Source organism: Rhinopithecus bieti, unplaced genomic scaffold (assembly GCF_001698545.2).
Source record: "Rhinopithecus bieti isolate Rb0 unplaced genomic scaffold, ASM169854v2 scaffold_1058, whole genome shotgun sequence".
NCBI lineage: Eukaryota > Metazoa > Chordata > Mammalia > Primates > Cercopithecidae > Rhinopithecus > Rhinopithecus bieti.
In genome coordinates this window covers 265137-281954 of record NW_016803341.1, presented here as the reverse complement: position 1 = coordinate 281954, position 16818 = coordinate 265137, and the positions used below count along the sequence as shown (strand labels likewise).

At 35.7% G+C, this 16818-nt stretch overlaps 1 protein-coding gene and 1 pseudogene across 2 annotated transcripts in view; both read left to right on the top strand.

The window, feature by feature from the left end:
• Positions 1 to 16818, top strand: part of ALMS1 (ALMS1 centrosome and basal body associated protein) — a 236937-nt gene that overhangs the window by 73615 nt on the left and 146504 nt on the right. Inside the window, exon 9 of the mRNA XM_017876541.1 lies at positions 522 to 655. Within this exon, the coding sequence (XP_017732030.1) occupies positions 522 to 655 (134 nt within the window). The remainder of the gene's footprint in view (positions 1 to 521; positions 656 to 16818) is intronic.
• Positions 12609 to 13903, top strand: LOC108532463 (60S ribosomal protein L3 pseudogene; annotated as a pseudogene). The gene has a single exon (XR_001886455.1). The product of XR_001886455.1 is annotated as a 60S ribosomal protein L3 pseudogene (transcript).

Here is a 16818-nt window from a genome sequence, read left to right as displayed (position 1 = left end):
AAATCTCATTACTTTCTAATAGAACTCCATTAAAACAAAATCTGTAAGACAATATGGGGAATATATTTTGGGAGGCAATTTAAGAGCAATTTAGGCCTACCTAGAAATCGTCCCTTGAGGTTAACTTCCTACACTGTTCCTTGCACCTTTTATTCTAAAAAAAAAAAAACCTCCAAGTTGTATTTATTACTTTTATAAATTGTGAGTAATTGTAGCTGGAACTAAAGGGAGAGGCAAAGGGACTCTTGATTAGAAGGAGGATTAAGATAAACATGATTGAATACCAGATTTAAAGTGGCTTTTTTGTAGAATTATCTATAGAGCATGGCTTAAGAAAATCAGACTTTGCAGTGAAATGATCTCTGTCAAGAATTTCTGATAGGTTGTCATAGTTAAGAAGACATACTAAGCATTGCGGTGGGTATTACATTGCATATATTGATGATCTTCTGTGTTCTTGCAATTATTGCCAAATTATCACTTTTGCATTGTATTATCTCAAGTGTATGCTTTCTCTCCAGCCTGGAATCTGAAGTTCAATTTAGCACATGATTGTGGATACTCCATTTCAGAATTAAATGAAGATGACAGGAGGAAAGTAGAAGAGATCAAGGCAGAGTTGTTTGGTCATGGGAGAACAGCTGACTTGTCCAAGGTATAAAAGAAATCTGGAAATGAAAAAAGTAAATATGAAAGAATGGGTGATGGAATTTGGATCTCTTACTTGGGCATCAGTTGAATTGCTGATAATATTTGGCTAAAGTGTAAGGAGCCTTTTGGTTTTGTTTTGAGACAGTCTTGCTCTGTTGACCAGGCTGAAGTGCAGCAGTGCAATCCCAGCTCACTGCAGCCTTGAACTCTTAGGCTCAAGGAATCCTCCCACCTCAGCCTCTCAAGTAACTGGGACCACATGTGTGTACCACCTTGCTTGGCTAATTTTAAATTTTGGCAGAGACAGGGTCTCTCTACATTGCCCAGGCTGGTCTTGAACGCTTGGACTCAAGTGATCCTCTTGGCTTGGCCTCCCAAAATGTTGGGATTACAGGCATAAGCCACTGTGCCTAGGCTGGCATCTTAATTTTCAAAAGTTAAGATGTAAGTATTAGATACTTACAGTCTAGATATGTAGTTTTATTCATTCCAAGTTCATATTTTGAAAATTTATCTTCTTAGAAAATAAGAACTGATTTGCTTGTTTTATCAATTTTTTTTAGAACAGAGAAGACTGAATATCACCTTTATTTTGTCTTGAAAGTGGTATCTTGAAATCTAAATGAAGTCCAGCTATTTTCAAATGTTTATTTTAAATGCTTGAGTACACAGCTATAATAGCTTATGTATAAAAGACTTTCATTTTAACAGTACATATTTTCCTTCTATTAACTATTTCATATGTAGAAAAGAGTATATATGAATCATTTATGTAAAGAATAGCAGCAAGTAAATAATAATTCCCGTATATTGACTATCCAGCTTGAGAAATAGAACATTACTAAATACTGTTGAAGTTCTTTGTTTCTCCTTTCCCAGTCATATCTTTTTTATTTCTTATTTTGATATATAATGATTTTCCTGCTCTTCAGTATGGTTTTGAACTCTGTAGATGGAATCAATAAGATACATATTCTTTTGAGAACTGGGTGTTTCACACAGTCTTAGGGTTTAGAGCTGCTTCTATGTAGATGTGCATAGTTTTCATTTATTCCTTATTACTGTACAGTATTTCAGTGTGTGATTACATAATAATTTATTCATTCTCCTGTGGTTAAGGCATTTTGTCTGCTATTTTGCTTAATAATAGGATATAATAATGCCTATCTTAGAGGGTTTTGGTGTGGATTATGTGAGATAATGCCTATAAAATGCTTAGCAGAATATGTGATATCTAGTTAGTACTCAATAACTGGTAGCTATTATTACTATTATTAATCCTGTAAGAATTAATATAGTTATCATACAAGGATTTCATGGCCTGATTCATACAAAGTTTATTAGAAAACTGTTCTCCAGTGATATAGTTTATTTAGATTATCACAGTTTTGGAAAATGTTTGAAAAGTACAAATTAGATTGGATTTTAGGTTTTACATATATGCTTGTGAAAACAAAATTGACAAAATAATAAGAATAATAAAATGGACAATTGGTTCTCTTAGCACCATTTGTATATATTCTGCCAAAGTGAGCACTACCCTAGCATCATTTGTTTAAAAGTACATAGTTTTGTCAGTGATTTGTGTTTCCCTATTTTAAAATTATTTTCTTGTGTTCATATTTCCAGATCCCTCAGCAAGCAAGTTGCCTTCCTTTGGGTAGACTCTAGTTTGTCTGTGTTTTCTTAAAATAAGGTGTCCTAAATTAGATGAAACACAATTTCACTTCTGATCTGACCAACATGAAATATATTTAGTAATTCTCTTTCTGTCAATGTACTATGAGATCTTTAATGGTCACAGCATAATTGGGCATTAAAAAAAAAAAAACCATATACTGCTTTCAAAACTTAAAGCTGTAGGAAAAAAGCAAAACAAAACCAAACCAAAACCATGAACTGCTGCCAAGATTTCTATTCTCATTTCTTGTATGTATGTAATACTTTTTTTTTTTAATTCTCTTTTTTTTGAGACAGAGTCTCACTTTATTGCCCAGGCTGTAGTGCAGTGGCATGAACTCGGCTCACTGCAAACTCCATGTCCCAGCTTCAAGTGATTCTCCTGCCTCAGCCTCCTGGGTAGCTGGGATTACCGCTACATGAGTGGCGTGTGACACCACGCCCAGATGATTTTGTGTTTTAGTAGAGATGGGGTTTCACTATGTTGGCCAGACTGGTCTTGAACTCCTGACCTCAAGTGATGCGCCCACCTTGGCCTCTCAAAGTGTTGGGATTACAGGCGTGAGCCATTACGCCTGGCCCTATATAATACTTTTAACTCTCCTGTATTTCTTTTATTGCTTTTATATCAGTGTTCAAGCCTATTGGAATGATTTTAGTCTAAATTTGGTCATTTATTTTATTAAAATATCCCTTTCAGCTTTGTGCCATTTGTATATTTGATAAGTATTTTCATCCAAATTAGCGATAAAATGTTCACTAAGAGTTAGGGATAAAAGTCTAAAACTTTCGGCTGGGCATGGTGGCTCATGCCTGTAATCCTAGCACTTTGGGAAGCCGAGGTGGGTGGATCATTTGAGGTCAGGAGTTCAAGACCAGCCTGGCCAACGTTTGAAACCCTGTCTCTACTAAAATACAAAATTACCTGGGTGTCATGGTGCATGCCTGTAATTGTAGCTACTCGGGAAGCTGAGGCAGGAGAATTGCTTGAACCTGGGAGGTGGAGACTGCAGTGAGCCAAGATTGTGCCAGTGCACTCCAGCCTAGGCGACAGAGGGAAACTCTATATCTCNTAAGCATTGCGGTGGGTATTACATTGCATATATTGATGATCTTCTGTGTTCTTGCAATTATTGCCAAATTATCACTTTTGCATTGTATTATCTCAAGTGTATGCTTTCTCTCCAGCCTGGAATCTGAAGTTCAATTTAGCACATGATTGTGGATACTCCATTTCAGAATTAAATGAAGATGACAGGAGGAAAGTAGAAGAGATCAAGGCAGAGTTGTTTGGTCATGGGAGAACAGCTGACTTGTCCAAGGTATAAAAGAAATCTGGAAATGAAAAAAGTAAATATGAAAGAATGGGTGATGGAATTTGGATCTCTTACTTGGGCATCAGTTGAATTGCTGATAATATTTGGCTAAAGTGTAAGGAGCCTTTTGGTTTTGTTTTTGAGACAGTCTTGCTCTGTTGACCAGGCTGAAGTGCAGCAGTGCAATCCCAGCTCACTGCAGCCTTGAACTCTTAGGCTCAAGGAATCCTCCCACCTCAGCCTCTCAAGTAACTGGGACCACATGTGTGTACCACCTTGCTTGGCTAATTTTTAAATTTTTGGCAGAGACAGGGTCTCTCTACATTGCCCAGGCTGGTCTTGAACGCTTGGACTCAAGTGATCCTCTTGGCTTGGCCTCCCAAAATGTTGGGATTACAGGCATAAGCCACTGTGCCTAGGCTGGCATCTTAATTTTTCAAAAGTTAAGATGTAAGTATTAGATACTTACAGTCTAGATATGTAGTTTTTATTCATTCCAAGTTCATATTTTGAAAAATTTATCTTCTTAGAAAAATAAGAACTGATTTGCTTGTTTTATCAATTTTTTTTAGAACAGAGAAGACTGAATATCACCCTTATTTTGTCTTGAAAGTGGTATCTTGAAATCTAAATGAAGTCCAGCTATTTTCAAATGTTTATTTTAAATGCTTGAGTACACAGCTATAATAGCTTATGTATAAAAGACTTTCATTTTAACAGTACATATTTTCCTTCTATTAACTATTTCATATGTAGAAAAGAGTATATATGAATCATTTATGTAAAGAATAGCAGCAAGTAAATAATAATTCCCGTATATTGACTATCCAGCTTGAGAAATAGAACATTACTAAATACTGTTGAAGTTCTTTGTTTCTCCTTTCCCAGTCATATCTTTTTTATTTCTTATTTTGATATATAATGATTTTCCTGCTCTTCAGTATGGTTTTGAACTCTGTAGATGGAATCAATAAGATACATATTCTTTTGAGAACTGGGTGTTTCACACAGTCTTAGGGTTTAGAGCTGCTTCTATGTAGATGTGCATAGTTTTCATTTATTCCTTATTACTGTACAGTATTTCAGTGTGTGATTACATAATAATTTATTCATTCTCCTGTGGTTAAGGCATTTTGTCTGCTATTTTGCTTAATAATAGGATATAATAATGCCTATCTTAGAGGGTTTTGGTGTGGATTATGTGAGATAATGCCTATAAAATGCTTAGCAGAATATGTGATATCTAGTTAGTACTCAATAACTGGTAGCTATTATTACTATTATTAATCCTGTAAGAATTAATATAGTTATCATACAAGGATTTCATGGCCTGATTCATACAAAGTTTATTAGAAAACTGTTCTCCAGTGATATAGTTTATTTAGATTATCACAGTTTTGGAAAAATGTTTGAAAAGTACAAATTAGATTGGATTTTAGGTTTTACATATATGCTTGTGAAAAACAAAATTGACAAAATAATAAGAATAATAAAATGGACAATTGGTTCTCTTAGCACCATTTGTATATATTCTGCCAAAGTGAGCACTACCCTAGCATCATTTGTTTAAAAGTACATAGTTTTGTCAGTGATTTGTGTTTCCCTATTTTTAAAAATTATTTTCTTGTGTTCATATTTCCAGATCCCTCAGCAAGCAAGTTGCCTTCCTTTGGGTAGACTCTAGTTTGTCTGTGTTTTTCTTAAAATAAGGTGTCCTAAATTAGATGAAACACAATTTCACTTCTGATCTGACCAACATGAAATATATTTAGTAATTCTCTTTCTGTCAATGTACTATGAGATCTTTAATGGTCACAGCATAATTGGGCATTAAAAAAAAAAAAACCATATACTGCTTTCAAAACTTAAAGCTGTAGGAAAAAAGCAAAACAAAACCAAACCAAAAACCATGAACTGCTGCCAAGATTTCTATTCTCATTTCTTGTATGTATGTAATACTTTTTTTTTTTAATTCTCTTTTTTTTGAGACAGAGTCTCACTTTATTGCCCAGGCTGTAGTGCAGTGGCATGAACTCGGCTCACTGCAAACTCCATGTCCCAGCTTCAAGTGATTCTCCTGCCTCAGCCTCCTGGGTAGCTGGGATTACCGCTACATGAGTGGCGTGTGACACCACGCCCAGATGATTTTTGTGTTTTTAGTAGAGATGGGGTTTCACTATGTTGGCCAGACTGGTCTTGAACTCCTGACCTCAAGTGATGCGCCCACCTTGGCCTCTCAAAGTGTTGGGATTACAGGCGTGAGCCATTACGCCTGGCCCTATATAATACTTTTTAACTCTCCTGTATTTCTTTTTATTGCTTTTATATCAGTGTTCAAGCCTATTGGAATGATTTTTAGTCTAAATTTGGTCATTTATTTTATTAAAATATCCCTTTCAGCTTTGTGCCATTTGTATATTTGATAAGTATTTTCATCCAAATTAGCGATAAAAATGTTCACTAAGAGTTAGGGATAAAAAGTCTAAAACTTTCGGCTGGGCATGGTGGCTCATGCCTGTAATCCTAGCACTTTGGGAAGCCGAGGTGGGTGGATCATTTGAGGTCAGGAGTTCAAGACCAGCCTGGCCAACGTTTGAAACCCTGTCTCTACTAAAATACAAAATTACCTGGGTGTCATGGTGCATGCCTGTAATTGTAGCTACTCGGGAAGCTGAGGCAGGAGAATTGCTTGAACCTGGGAGGTGGAGACTGCAGTGAGCCAAGATTGTGCCAGTGCACTCCAGCCTAGGCGACAGAGGGAAACTCTATATCTCAAAAAAAAAAAAAAAAAGTCTAAAACTTTTGAATAAGACTACTCTCACACTTATGGTGAGTACTTCATGATACTGTCATTCATCCATCTCATGTTTCACCATCTTATGATTGACTTTCTTCAGTCTATTAACTGAGTAGTTGTGAAATAGTGTTTGTCTAGATATGCCTTATTCTTAGGGAACCCATATTGGCCACACTGTGTACAGTTTTGGACCTTTTTTTTTTTTTAACTTAAATATATTAGGATTTCCCTTTAAAACTTCTCTAAAAGCGTAATTTTACTTAGGTATATAATATCATGTTGTATGAACATAACAATTTATTCACTACCCTACTGTTGAACATTTATTTATTAATTCCAAAAATACATATTGAATGCCTGATATGTGCCATCACTCATCTATAGGCTGAGGACACACCACTGAACAAAATAGACAAACACATCATGAGTTTACATTAAGTGAGAGTATATGAATAACAACCAAACAGGTAAAATAAGTGTCAGATGGTGGGATAAGAGCCAGGGAGACAAAGCAGAATGGTCAATGCAGAACCTGAGAAAGAGGTATTGAATTAAATGTCTGAGTAAGGTGAGAAAGTAAGGCAGTTATCAGTGACAAGAGCATTCCAGACAGAAATAGCACACACACAGTTACTGAGGTAGAGTGTGAAAGGAAAGGGAGTGTTAAAGGGAGGGGTGCTAAAGGAAAGGGAGGAGGCCAGTGTGTTTGAGAGCGAGAGTGAAAGGGAGAAGACTAGATTGTGGAAGGCAGTGGTTCTTGACAGGGATAGTAAATGCCTCCCAAAGAGATATTTTGGAAATTTATGTGATTTTTCTTGGGTCATCACTGTAATTGGGGATTGTTTCTGGAATGCAGTAGATAGGTGTTAGGTATGTTACTATTTCTGTAATGTACAAGACAGTTCCACACAATGTAGAGTTGTCCCTTGTCACATACAGCTTTTGAATGTCCCTGTAGATATTAATGTTGATGGAAAACCTTTTATAAATTATTTCAGTGTTTGTCATGTTTTAAATGATTTTTTTTTTTAAGTGTAGGGTGTTTCTTCTATTTTTTCTTTCTTTCATGACTGACATTTTTGAAGAGTACAACCTAGTTACTTTGCAGATTTCCCTCAAATTGAATTTATCTGCTGTGTTACCATGATTTGATTCAGATTTGATTTTTATGTAGGAAAGCCACAGGTGATGTGCTTTTCATGCTTGTCAGGAGACACATTATGTTGATTTGTCTCAATACTTGTAATGTTAACTCGTACCACTTAGTTAAGGTGGTATCTGCTGGTTTATGTGTTTTACATATTAATTAATAAGCAGTTAATAAATATTATGGAGAGATTCTTTGAGACTGTAAATATTTCTAGTTTAGGATCTAGTGTTTATACTTGCCTGAATAATTTATTAATAAAATAGCTTTAATTTGGTGATCGAAAAAAATTCTATCATCACTTCAGCATTCATTCATTGGAATTCTGTGGTAAGTTAAAAGTGTCCCTTCTCCATTTATTTATTTATATCATTATGGGCTCTTGGATTTTTCTTCTCAGAGGGTCACAATCTATCACTATCATTGTTTATTTTGATACTCAAATTATCCCACACTTGCCCATGAGAACCATTTTAAGCTGGTGCCTGTGTGTTTTTCTCATGATCCCATCATTTCATGAGCATTCACCTACTTTCTGAGATAGGAAGATACTCTAGGAATCTTATATTTTCTTTCCACAAGCCCTAGAGCTGTCCATTTCTCCAAGGGGCCCTGGTTCTTTTTAGCAGAGAGTAGCATGTAGAAACTAAGATATGTATGCTTGGTGTGCTTATTGATACTGTGATGCTGTTGCCTTTATGCCCTTTCAGCAGACAATGTGTATGTTCATAATTGCACACACAACCCCCTCTCCTCTGTATGCCTGTTTCCTTATCTATTACTTTTATTATAAAATGAAAGCTGTGAGTTTATACTAGTACATCCAGTTCCATTCCAGTAATACAGGGTTATTCTAGCCTTTTTTTCTTTATTTGTAACTCACTTCTTTGATAGTAAGAAACTTGGCTCCCATTATCCTCCATGTATTTAGTTACTTGTTTGAATTCCCTTGTATGTTTCTCCCTCAGCCACTCTACTTATCATGCCTGCAACAGATTCTTTCCCAGCCCCCAATCTGTTTCAACCTACAAGTTTTATATGTAATATAATTATTATTATACCATTCCAGATATTTTAAAATTTCCATTATGATTTGTTTCAACAGTGAAAGGTGATACATTAGGATGATACCTTCAGTGTGCTGAAAGAAAATAAATTATATCTACCTAGAATTGCGTGTCAGTGAAAATTTAAGAATGTGGTAATATAAAAGTGATTTTAGACAATAACAGTTCATTCAACACTCATTAAAAATTTCTAAGTGGTTACCTCAGACTAAAGGGAAATAATCTAATATGGGAAATTTGTGATGTAGGAAATATTAAAGAGCAAAAGATGTGTTAAGTATGTGGATAAGTAAAGCTAAATACTTAAGTATATGAAACAAAAATACTAGGACCTTCATGACTGAGATAAAATGTGGCAGAAACTTAAAATATATGACAACAATATCGTACAGGTTTGAAGCTGTATAAATGGAGTTAATCTTTTTCCAAGTTTCTTAACTGGGAAAAAGTTAGATATTATTTACTTTAGCTTGATAACTATATGTGTTATAATTTCTATGATAATCCTGTCCCATACATCATACCTTACTACAAAGTTAATTTGAGATGGATCATAGACTTTACGTTGAAAGGTAAAATAAAGTTTCTTGAAAATCTCTTCATGATATTGGGTTAGGCAAAGGTTTCTTAAGAACAAAAATACACTATCCATAAAAGAAAGGATTGATAAATTGCTCTTCATGAAAATTAAGAACGTCAGATAATCAAAAGGCACCATGAAGAGTGAAAAGTCAAGCTACACAGTGGAAGAGGGCATTTTGGATACATATATTTGATAAGGGACATAAATCTAGAATATATAAGAAACTCATGCAAATCCATTCTTCCTACCCAGAGACTTCAATAGGTGCCTCATAAATGAAGATATCCAAGTGGCCAATAAGCATTTGAAAACATTCTCAATATCACTGCCTCTTAGGTAACGCAAATTAACCATAATGAGATACTGCTTCATATCAGAGTAGCTAAAATTAAAAAAGAGAACAATACTAAATATTGGTAAAGTTATGAAACAACCAGAACAGTCTTTTATTGCTGGTGGGAAGGTAAACTGGTACAAAACTCTTAAAATAATTTATAATTATTTCATAATGGTAAACATATGCCTGACCTGGGACACTTCACTACTACTTCTTTTTAGGTGCATACTCAAGAAATGTCAGTACATATGTTCAATAGAAGACATGGTCAATAATAATTATAGTAGCCCCAAACTGAAAACTACATAAATGTATATCAGGAGTAGAAGAGATGAATCAATTATGCTTTATTCATGCAGTGAAATCCTGTGTAGCCATAAAAGAGTGCAAACTACTCAACAACTTTGAAAGCTGTCACACGTTATGTTAGCAGAAAAGCGAGACACAAACGAGTCATACTGAATAATTCCATTCATATGAAATTCAAAAACTAATCAATGGTGAGAAAAGTGATAAGAATGGTTACCCCTGGTGGAGTAAGGTGTGTGTTATTGACCGGGAAGAGGCACAAGAGGTCTCAGGTATAGGAAGTTTTGTATATCTGGATATGGGCAGTATTTACATTGCTGTCAACACATATAAAAAATAAACTGCCTGACTTCAGATTTGTACACCTTATTAAGAATTTCTTATATATTAATTAAAAAGAAACATTGAACAAGAGATACAATTGAAATCATAGAAAAGGAACTTTAAAAGGCAGCTATTTCTAATCATAACAAAACTTTTAAAAGCATCAAGGTGTAAATCTAACAAGATTTATGAGATCTTTTATTAGAGAATAGTAAAAGTTCTTTTGAAAGGCTAAGTACATAGAGAAATAAATTGTATTTATTAATAAGACTCTATATCCAGCTGGCACAGACTGCTTCAATGAATCAAGGCAGATGTTTCTGTAAATTTTTTTTATCATGGTAAAATACACATAACTCAGAATTTACCTCTTAACTATTTTTAAATGTACAGTTTACTGGTGTTAAGTACATTCATATTGTTGTGCAACCACCACCACCACCACCATCCATCTCCGAGACTCTTTTCATTTTGTGAAACTGAAACTTTTGCCCATTAAATAGTAACTTTTTGTTCTCTTCCCATCTGCCCCAGGCAACCATCATTTTCCTTTTTGTCTCGTATGATTTTGATTACTCTGAGTACTTCCTATAAATGGAATAATACAATATTTGTCTTTTGGTGACTGGCTTATTTCACTTAGTCGCATGTGGTTCATCCATGTTGTAGCATATAAGTGAGTCTATGGTAGACAGTATATAGTTGGAGCATTCTGCCAGTCTCTGTCTTTTGATTGGATAATTTATTTACTTTTAAAGTAATTAACAATAAGGAGGAACCTGCTTCTGTCCTTTTTCTCTTTGTTTTCTACATCAAGGTACAAATTTTATGTTCAGATACAATTTCAAACCAAAATGAGGATTTATCTTACTGCCCTCTACCCCACAGAAATGCATTCGTAGGCTCCTAAAGGAAACTCTCTTAGATTGCTTGTTGTCAAAAACTATTGAGATCGTTTTGGCCCGTTCCATGCTATGAGAATGAGATCCACGCTGTACCCGAGGATTTACTGATCTCTCTTGGCAGAATACTGTTTCTTCTCCTTCTCTTTTCTGTTTGGTAATAGAAGAAGAGAAGAAAAGTTTGAAGTCAGTACTTTATATCATTTAGTGTATGGACCAATAACTCAACACGTTTAGACAGAAAAACGTGAAATAAACTTATACTCTAAAATAAACCAAACCAAACTACAAAAGTAGTAAGAAGGAAATTATAAAATGAAATCTATCAATTAACTAGAAAACAGAAAAATGATAGAATTGAGCATTAAAATCTAGATTTGGACCTTGGAAAAATTCCAAATCAAAAGAAAGCTCTGACTAGCTAGAAGATGAGAAGGAAAAACATACAATGTTATAAATGAAAAGGAGCATACCAGATATACCACTGAGAAAATTTGAAATAATGAGAGAAAATAAAGTATAACTATTTTCTTGTTAGGTATAAAATTTTCATGAAATGACTGATTTTCTTAGATAATGTAATTAAACAGAAATGTGTAATAGATTAAACATGACTGAGAGACAAAAACTTTATTGATCAAACATTTGGCTTCCAAGTAAAGTACTTGACCTAGCTCAATATTAGGTAACATTATGGAGTATTTCCTGGGTGTGATAATAGCATTGTGGTTATATGATAAGTGAATTATTTAGGGTTGAAGTGTCAAATCACAGTGTCTTTGTGAAAGGATAAAGCTTTGTGGAGGGATAGGGGAAAATGTTCGACAGTTGTTTAAGTAGAAGGAATTCACATGTTTATTTTAACATTCTATCAACTTTTTGGTATATTCTTAACAAAAAGAAAAAAACAGTGCCTGACTTAGATGTTTATATGGGTGACTCAAGCTATCAGGTAATGGATAACTCCTGTGCTATATAAAGAGTTCTAATACACTAATAAAAACTTCCTAATTTATTTGAGGACATTAACAAAAACCTCAGAAGACATACCTGAAGTTATGAATCTTTCACATCAGTGTGATGTCTCCACTTTTATTTCTGATTTTATTTATTTGAGTCTTCTAGTTTTTTCTTAGTCTAGCTAAATGTTTAACATTGTTTTTACCTTTTCAAAACTAACAGTTTAGTTGATTTCTTCCTGTTTTCTGTTTTTTATTTCTGCTCTAATTTTTATTCTTTCATTCTTTCTGCTAACTTTGGGCTTAGTTTTGTTCTTTTTCTTGTTCCTTGAGGTGTGAAGTTGAGTTGCTTATTTGAGATTATTCTTCCTTTAAAAACAGACAATTATCATTAGAAACTTCCGTCTTAGTCCTGATTTTGCTTCATCCCATAAGTTTTCATTTGTTGTGTTTTTGTCTTAAGATATTTTTTAATTTTCCTTGATCTCATCTTTGATCCACTGGTTGTTTAAGAGTGTGTTGTTGCTCTACCGGCGGGATTTGATGGCGTGATGTCTCACAAAAAGTTCTCCGCTCCCAGGCATGGGTCCCTCGGCTTCCTGTCTCAGAAGCACAGCAGCAGGCATCGCGGGAAGGTCAAGAGCTTCTCTAAGGATGACCCGTCTAAGCCGGTCCACCTCACAGCCTTCCTGGGATACAAGGCTGGCATGATCCACATCGTGCGGGAAGTTGACAGGCCAGGATCCAAGGTGAACAAGAAGGAGGTGGTGGAGGCTGTGACTATTGTGGAGATGCCACCCATGGTGGTTGTGGGCACTGTGGGCTACATGGAAATCCCTCGAGGCCTCCGGACCTTCAAGACTGTCTTCGCTGAGCACATCAGTGATGAATGCAAGAGGCGTTTCTATAAGAACTGGCATAAATCTAAGAAGAAGGCCTTTACCAAGTACTGCAAGAAATGGCAGGATGAGGATGGCAAGAAGCAGCTGGAGAAGGACTTCAGCAGCATGAAGAAGTACTGCCAAGTCATCTGTGTCGTTGCCCACACCCAGATGCACCTGCTTCCTCTGCGCCAGAAGAAGGCCTACCTGATGGAGATCCAGGTGAACGGAGGCACCGTGGCCGAGAAGCTGGACTGGGCCCGTGAGAGGCTCGAGCAGCAGGTACCTGTGAACCAAGTGTTTGGGCAGGATGAGATGATCGATGTCATTGGGGTGACCAAGGGCAAAGGCTACAAAGGGGTCACCAGTCTTTTGCACACCAAGAAGCTGCCCCGCAAGACCCACCGAGGTCTGTGCAAGGTGGCCTGTATTGGGGCATGGCATCCTGCTTATGTGGCCTTCTCTGTGGCACGTGCTGGGCAGAAAAGCTACCATCACCGTAGTGAGATCAACAAGAAGATCTATGAGATTGGCCAGGGCTACCTTATCACAGATGGCAAGCTGATCAAGAACAGTGCTTCCACTGACTATGACCTGCCTGACAAAAGCATCAGCCCTCTGGGTGGCTTTGTCCACTATGGTGAAGTGACCAATGACTTTGTCATACTGAAAGGCTGTGTGGTGGGAAACCAAGAAGCAGGTGCTCACCCTCTGCAAGTCCTTGCTGGTGCAGACGAAGCAGCGGGCTGTGGAGAAGATTGACCTTAAGTTCATTGACACCACCTCCAAGTTTGGCCATGGCCACTTCCAGACCATGGAAGAGAAGAAAGCATTCATGGGACCACTCAAGAAAGACCGAATTGCAAAGAAAGAAGGAGCTTAATGCCAGGAGCAGATTTTGCAGCTGGTGGGGTCTCAATAAAAGTTTTTTTCCACTGAAAAAAAAAAAAGAGTGTGTTGTTAATTACCACATAATTGTGATTTTCCCAGTTTTCCTTCTGTTATTGATTTCTAATTTTAGTCTATTGTGCTTAGGAAAAGCTTGGTATCATTTCAGTCTTCTGAAATTTGTTCAGACTTGTTTTATGACTTAATATGTGATCTGCCCTGGAGAATGTTCTGTGTGCAGTTGAGAAGACTGTGTATTCTGCAACTGTTAGGTGGAATATTCAGTATATGTGTGTTCTATTCATTGTTGAAAATGGGGTACTGACATCTATTGTATTGCTATTTTTTCTTTCAGTTCCGTCAGTGTTTGCTTTATATATTTAGGTGCTCTGATGTTGGGTGTATATATGTTTATACTTGTGTTATCTTCCTGATGAATTGACTCTTTTATCATATGACCTTCTTTGTCTCTTGGGATGGTTTTTTATTTAAAGTCTGTATTGTCTGATAGTATGGCCACAACTGTGCTCTTTTGGTTGCTATCTGCATGGAGTATATTTTCCTGTTCCTTCACTTTTAGCCTGTGTGTCCTTAAATCTAAAGTGAGTCTCTTGTAGATAGCATATAGTTGGATCTTATTTTTAAAATTAATTTAGCCACTATATGTCTTTTGATTAGAGAGTTTACTCCATTTACATTAAATTATTGATAGGGAAAGATTTACTCGTTCCATTTTGTTAATTGTTTTCTTTCTTACAGTTCTTTCGTCCCTTTTCTCCTCTCTTGCTGTCTTCCTTTGTGATTTGTTGATTTTGCTTTGATCCTTCCTTTTTTTTTTCTTTTTCTTTTGTGTATCTTCTATAGGTATTTTCTTTGTGGTTACCAAAGTCTTACATAAAACAACTTATAGCTACAGCAAAAGCATTTTAAAAAATAGACAAACAGGACTGCATCAAACTAAAAAACTTTTGCACAGCAAAGGAAACAGTTAAGAGAATGAACTGGTAATCTATGGAATAGGAGAAAATATTTGTAAACCATGTATCTAATGAGGAGTTAATATCCAAAGTATATAAGGAACACCTGCAACTCAACAGCAAAAAAAAAAGAAAAAAAAAATCCCCAAAACAAAAAACAAATAGCCTAGTTAAAACATGGGTAAAGGACTTAAATGAACATTTCTTAAAACATACAAATGTGTAAGGTGCTGTATATGAAGAGATATTCAATATCACTAATCATCAGGAAAATGCAAATCAAAACCACAGTGACTTACCACTTCATATCTGTTAGGATGGCTGATATCAAAACAAAACAAACTGTAACAGGTGTTGGAGAGGATGTGGAGAAATTAGAACCCTGTACACTGTAGATGGGCATGTAAAATGGTGTAGCTGTTGTGGAAAATAGTATGGAGATAACTAAAAAAAAAAAAAAAATAGAATTACCATATGATCCAACTTCTGGGTGCATATCCAAAGGAAATGAAATTGGAATCTTGAGGAGATCCCATGTTCACAATAGCATTAATCACAATAGCCAAGATACATAAACAAGATGTATAAACATCGATAGATGAATGGATAAAGAAAATGTAGTATATACATACAATGGACTATTATTCCACCTTAAGGAAGTCCTGGTGTATGTGACAACATGGATGACCCTGTAAGACATTACACTATGTGAAATAATCCAGTCACAGAGGGTCAAATACTGAATGATTTCACTTACGTGAAATATCTAAAAATAGTCAAATTCAGAAAACAGAGAGTAGAATGGTGATTACCAAGGACTGGGAGGAAGGGTGAATTGGAAATTGATGTTACATAGGTATCACAGGCAAAGCAGATAGTTCAATATTAGGAAATTTATGAACAAGTTTTTACATTAGTAGATCTAATGGAGAAATCATAATTCATTAAGCTCCAAAAAGTATTTGGGAATAAAAAAATCTGTAATTAAAAATATTTCTTTAGAAGAATATTTCTTTACAGTAGAATAATACCTCAAATATGATAAAGAATATGTATTTGAAATTTGCAGTCAGCATAATAAAGGCAAATACTTTTGTTATGCATATAAAACATTTGTGAGAGGAGTCATATAATGTGGTGGAGTAGGGAACTCTAGGGCTCTTACAAAAACACCTAATTAGCTTCCACAAACTATCAGAATTAATTTTTATTGAACTCTGGAATTTAACATTAAAAAAGGAAAAGTAAGGAGCTGTAGCACTGCAGAAAAATACGATGGCACCTTAAATTGCTCACCTACCATTCCTTGTGCCTAGATTAATAATGGCTTTGAAAATGGCAGCTTACACTCATGGTACAGGCTGTTAGCACCGGAAGGATTAGTACAGATCTTGCTCTCAAAAGATTGTGATTGTTTTAACCTGTCTGAAGTTTCTGAAGGACCGGTATAGAGCTTCCTTTTGTTTTACACAACTCAGAGCTTTCCTGGGACTGGGGTGGCTTGTCCATCATCACGTGTGAAAAGTATTTGAAAGCCAGAGTATCAACTGTAGAAGTCTGAGTCTGGGGATAAAAATTAGGACAATGAATAGGTGGACAAAAAGCTAGGAAGGAACAGTTGAAAAGGAGATACAGGGTGGTATAAGGACTTTTAAATGCTTTCGTATGTGCTGAGAAATTGAGAATGCTATGTACATGCCTAGGATTGGACAACTCACAGAAGGCTTGAGAAGACCCTAAGCTTTCACCACTAGCTGACCTTCCGGCTCTGCCTAAGTAGAATGTGAAGACTAAGATAGAGTTGTAAACAGTCTGGCTAAGTTTTGATGGAATGCCCCAACACAGAGCAAAAAAGACTGGGACTGTTTTTTTTTTTTTTTTTCTTTCCTATTACCTTTTTTCTTTCCTTGGCTGCAGGTATTTAAGGAAACGGTCAAAACAGTAGTTGACCCTGAAGCTAAGTGAACACAGACTTCACTTTTTTTTTTTTTTTTTTTTTT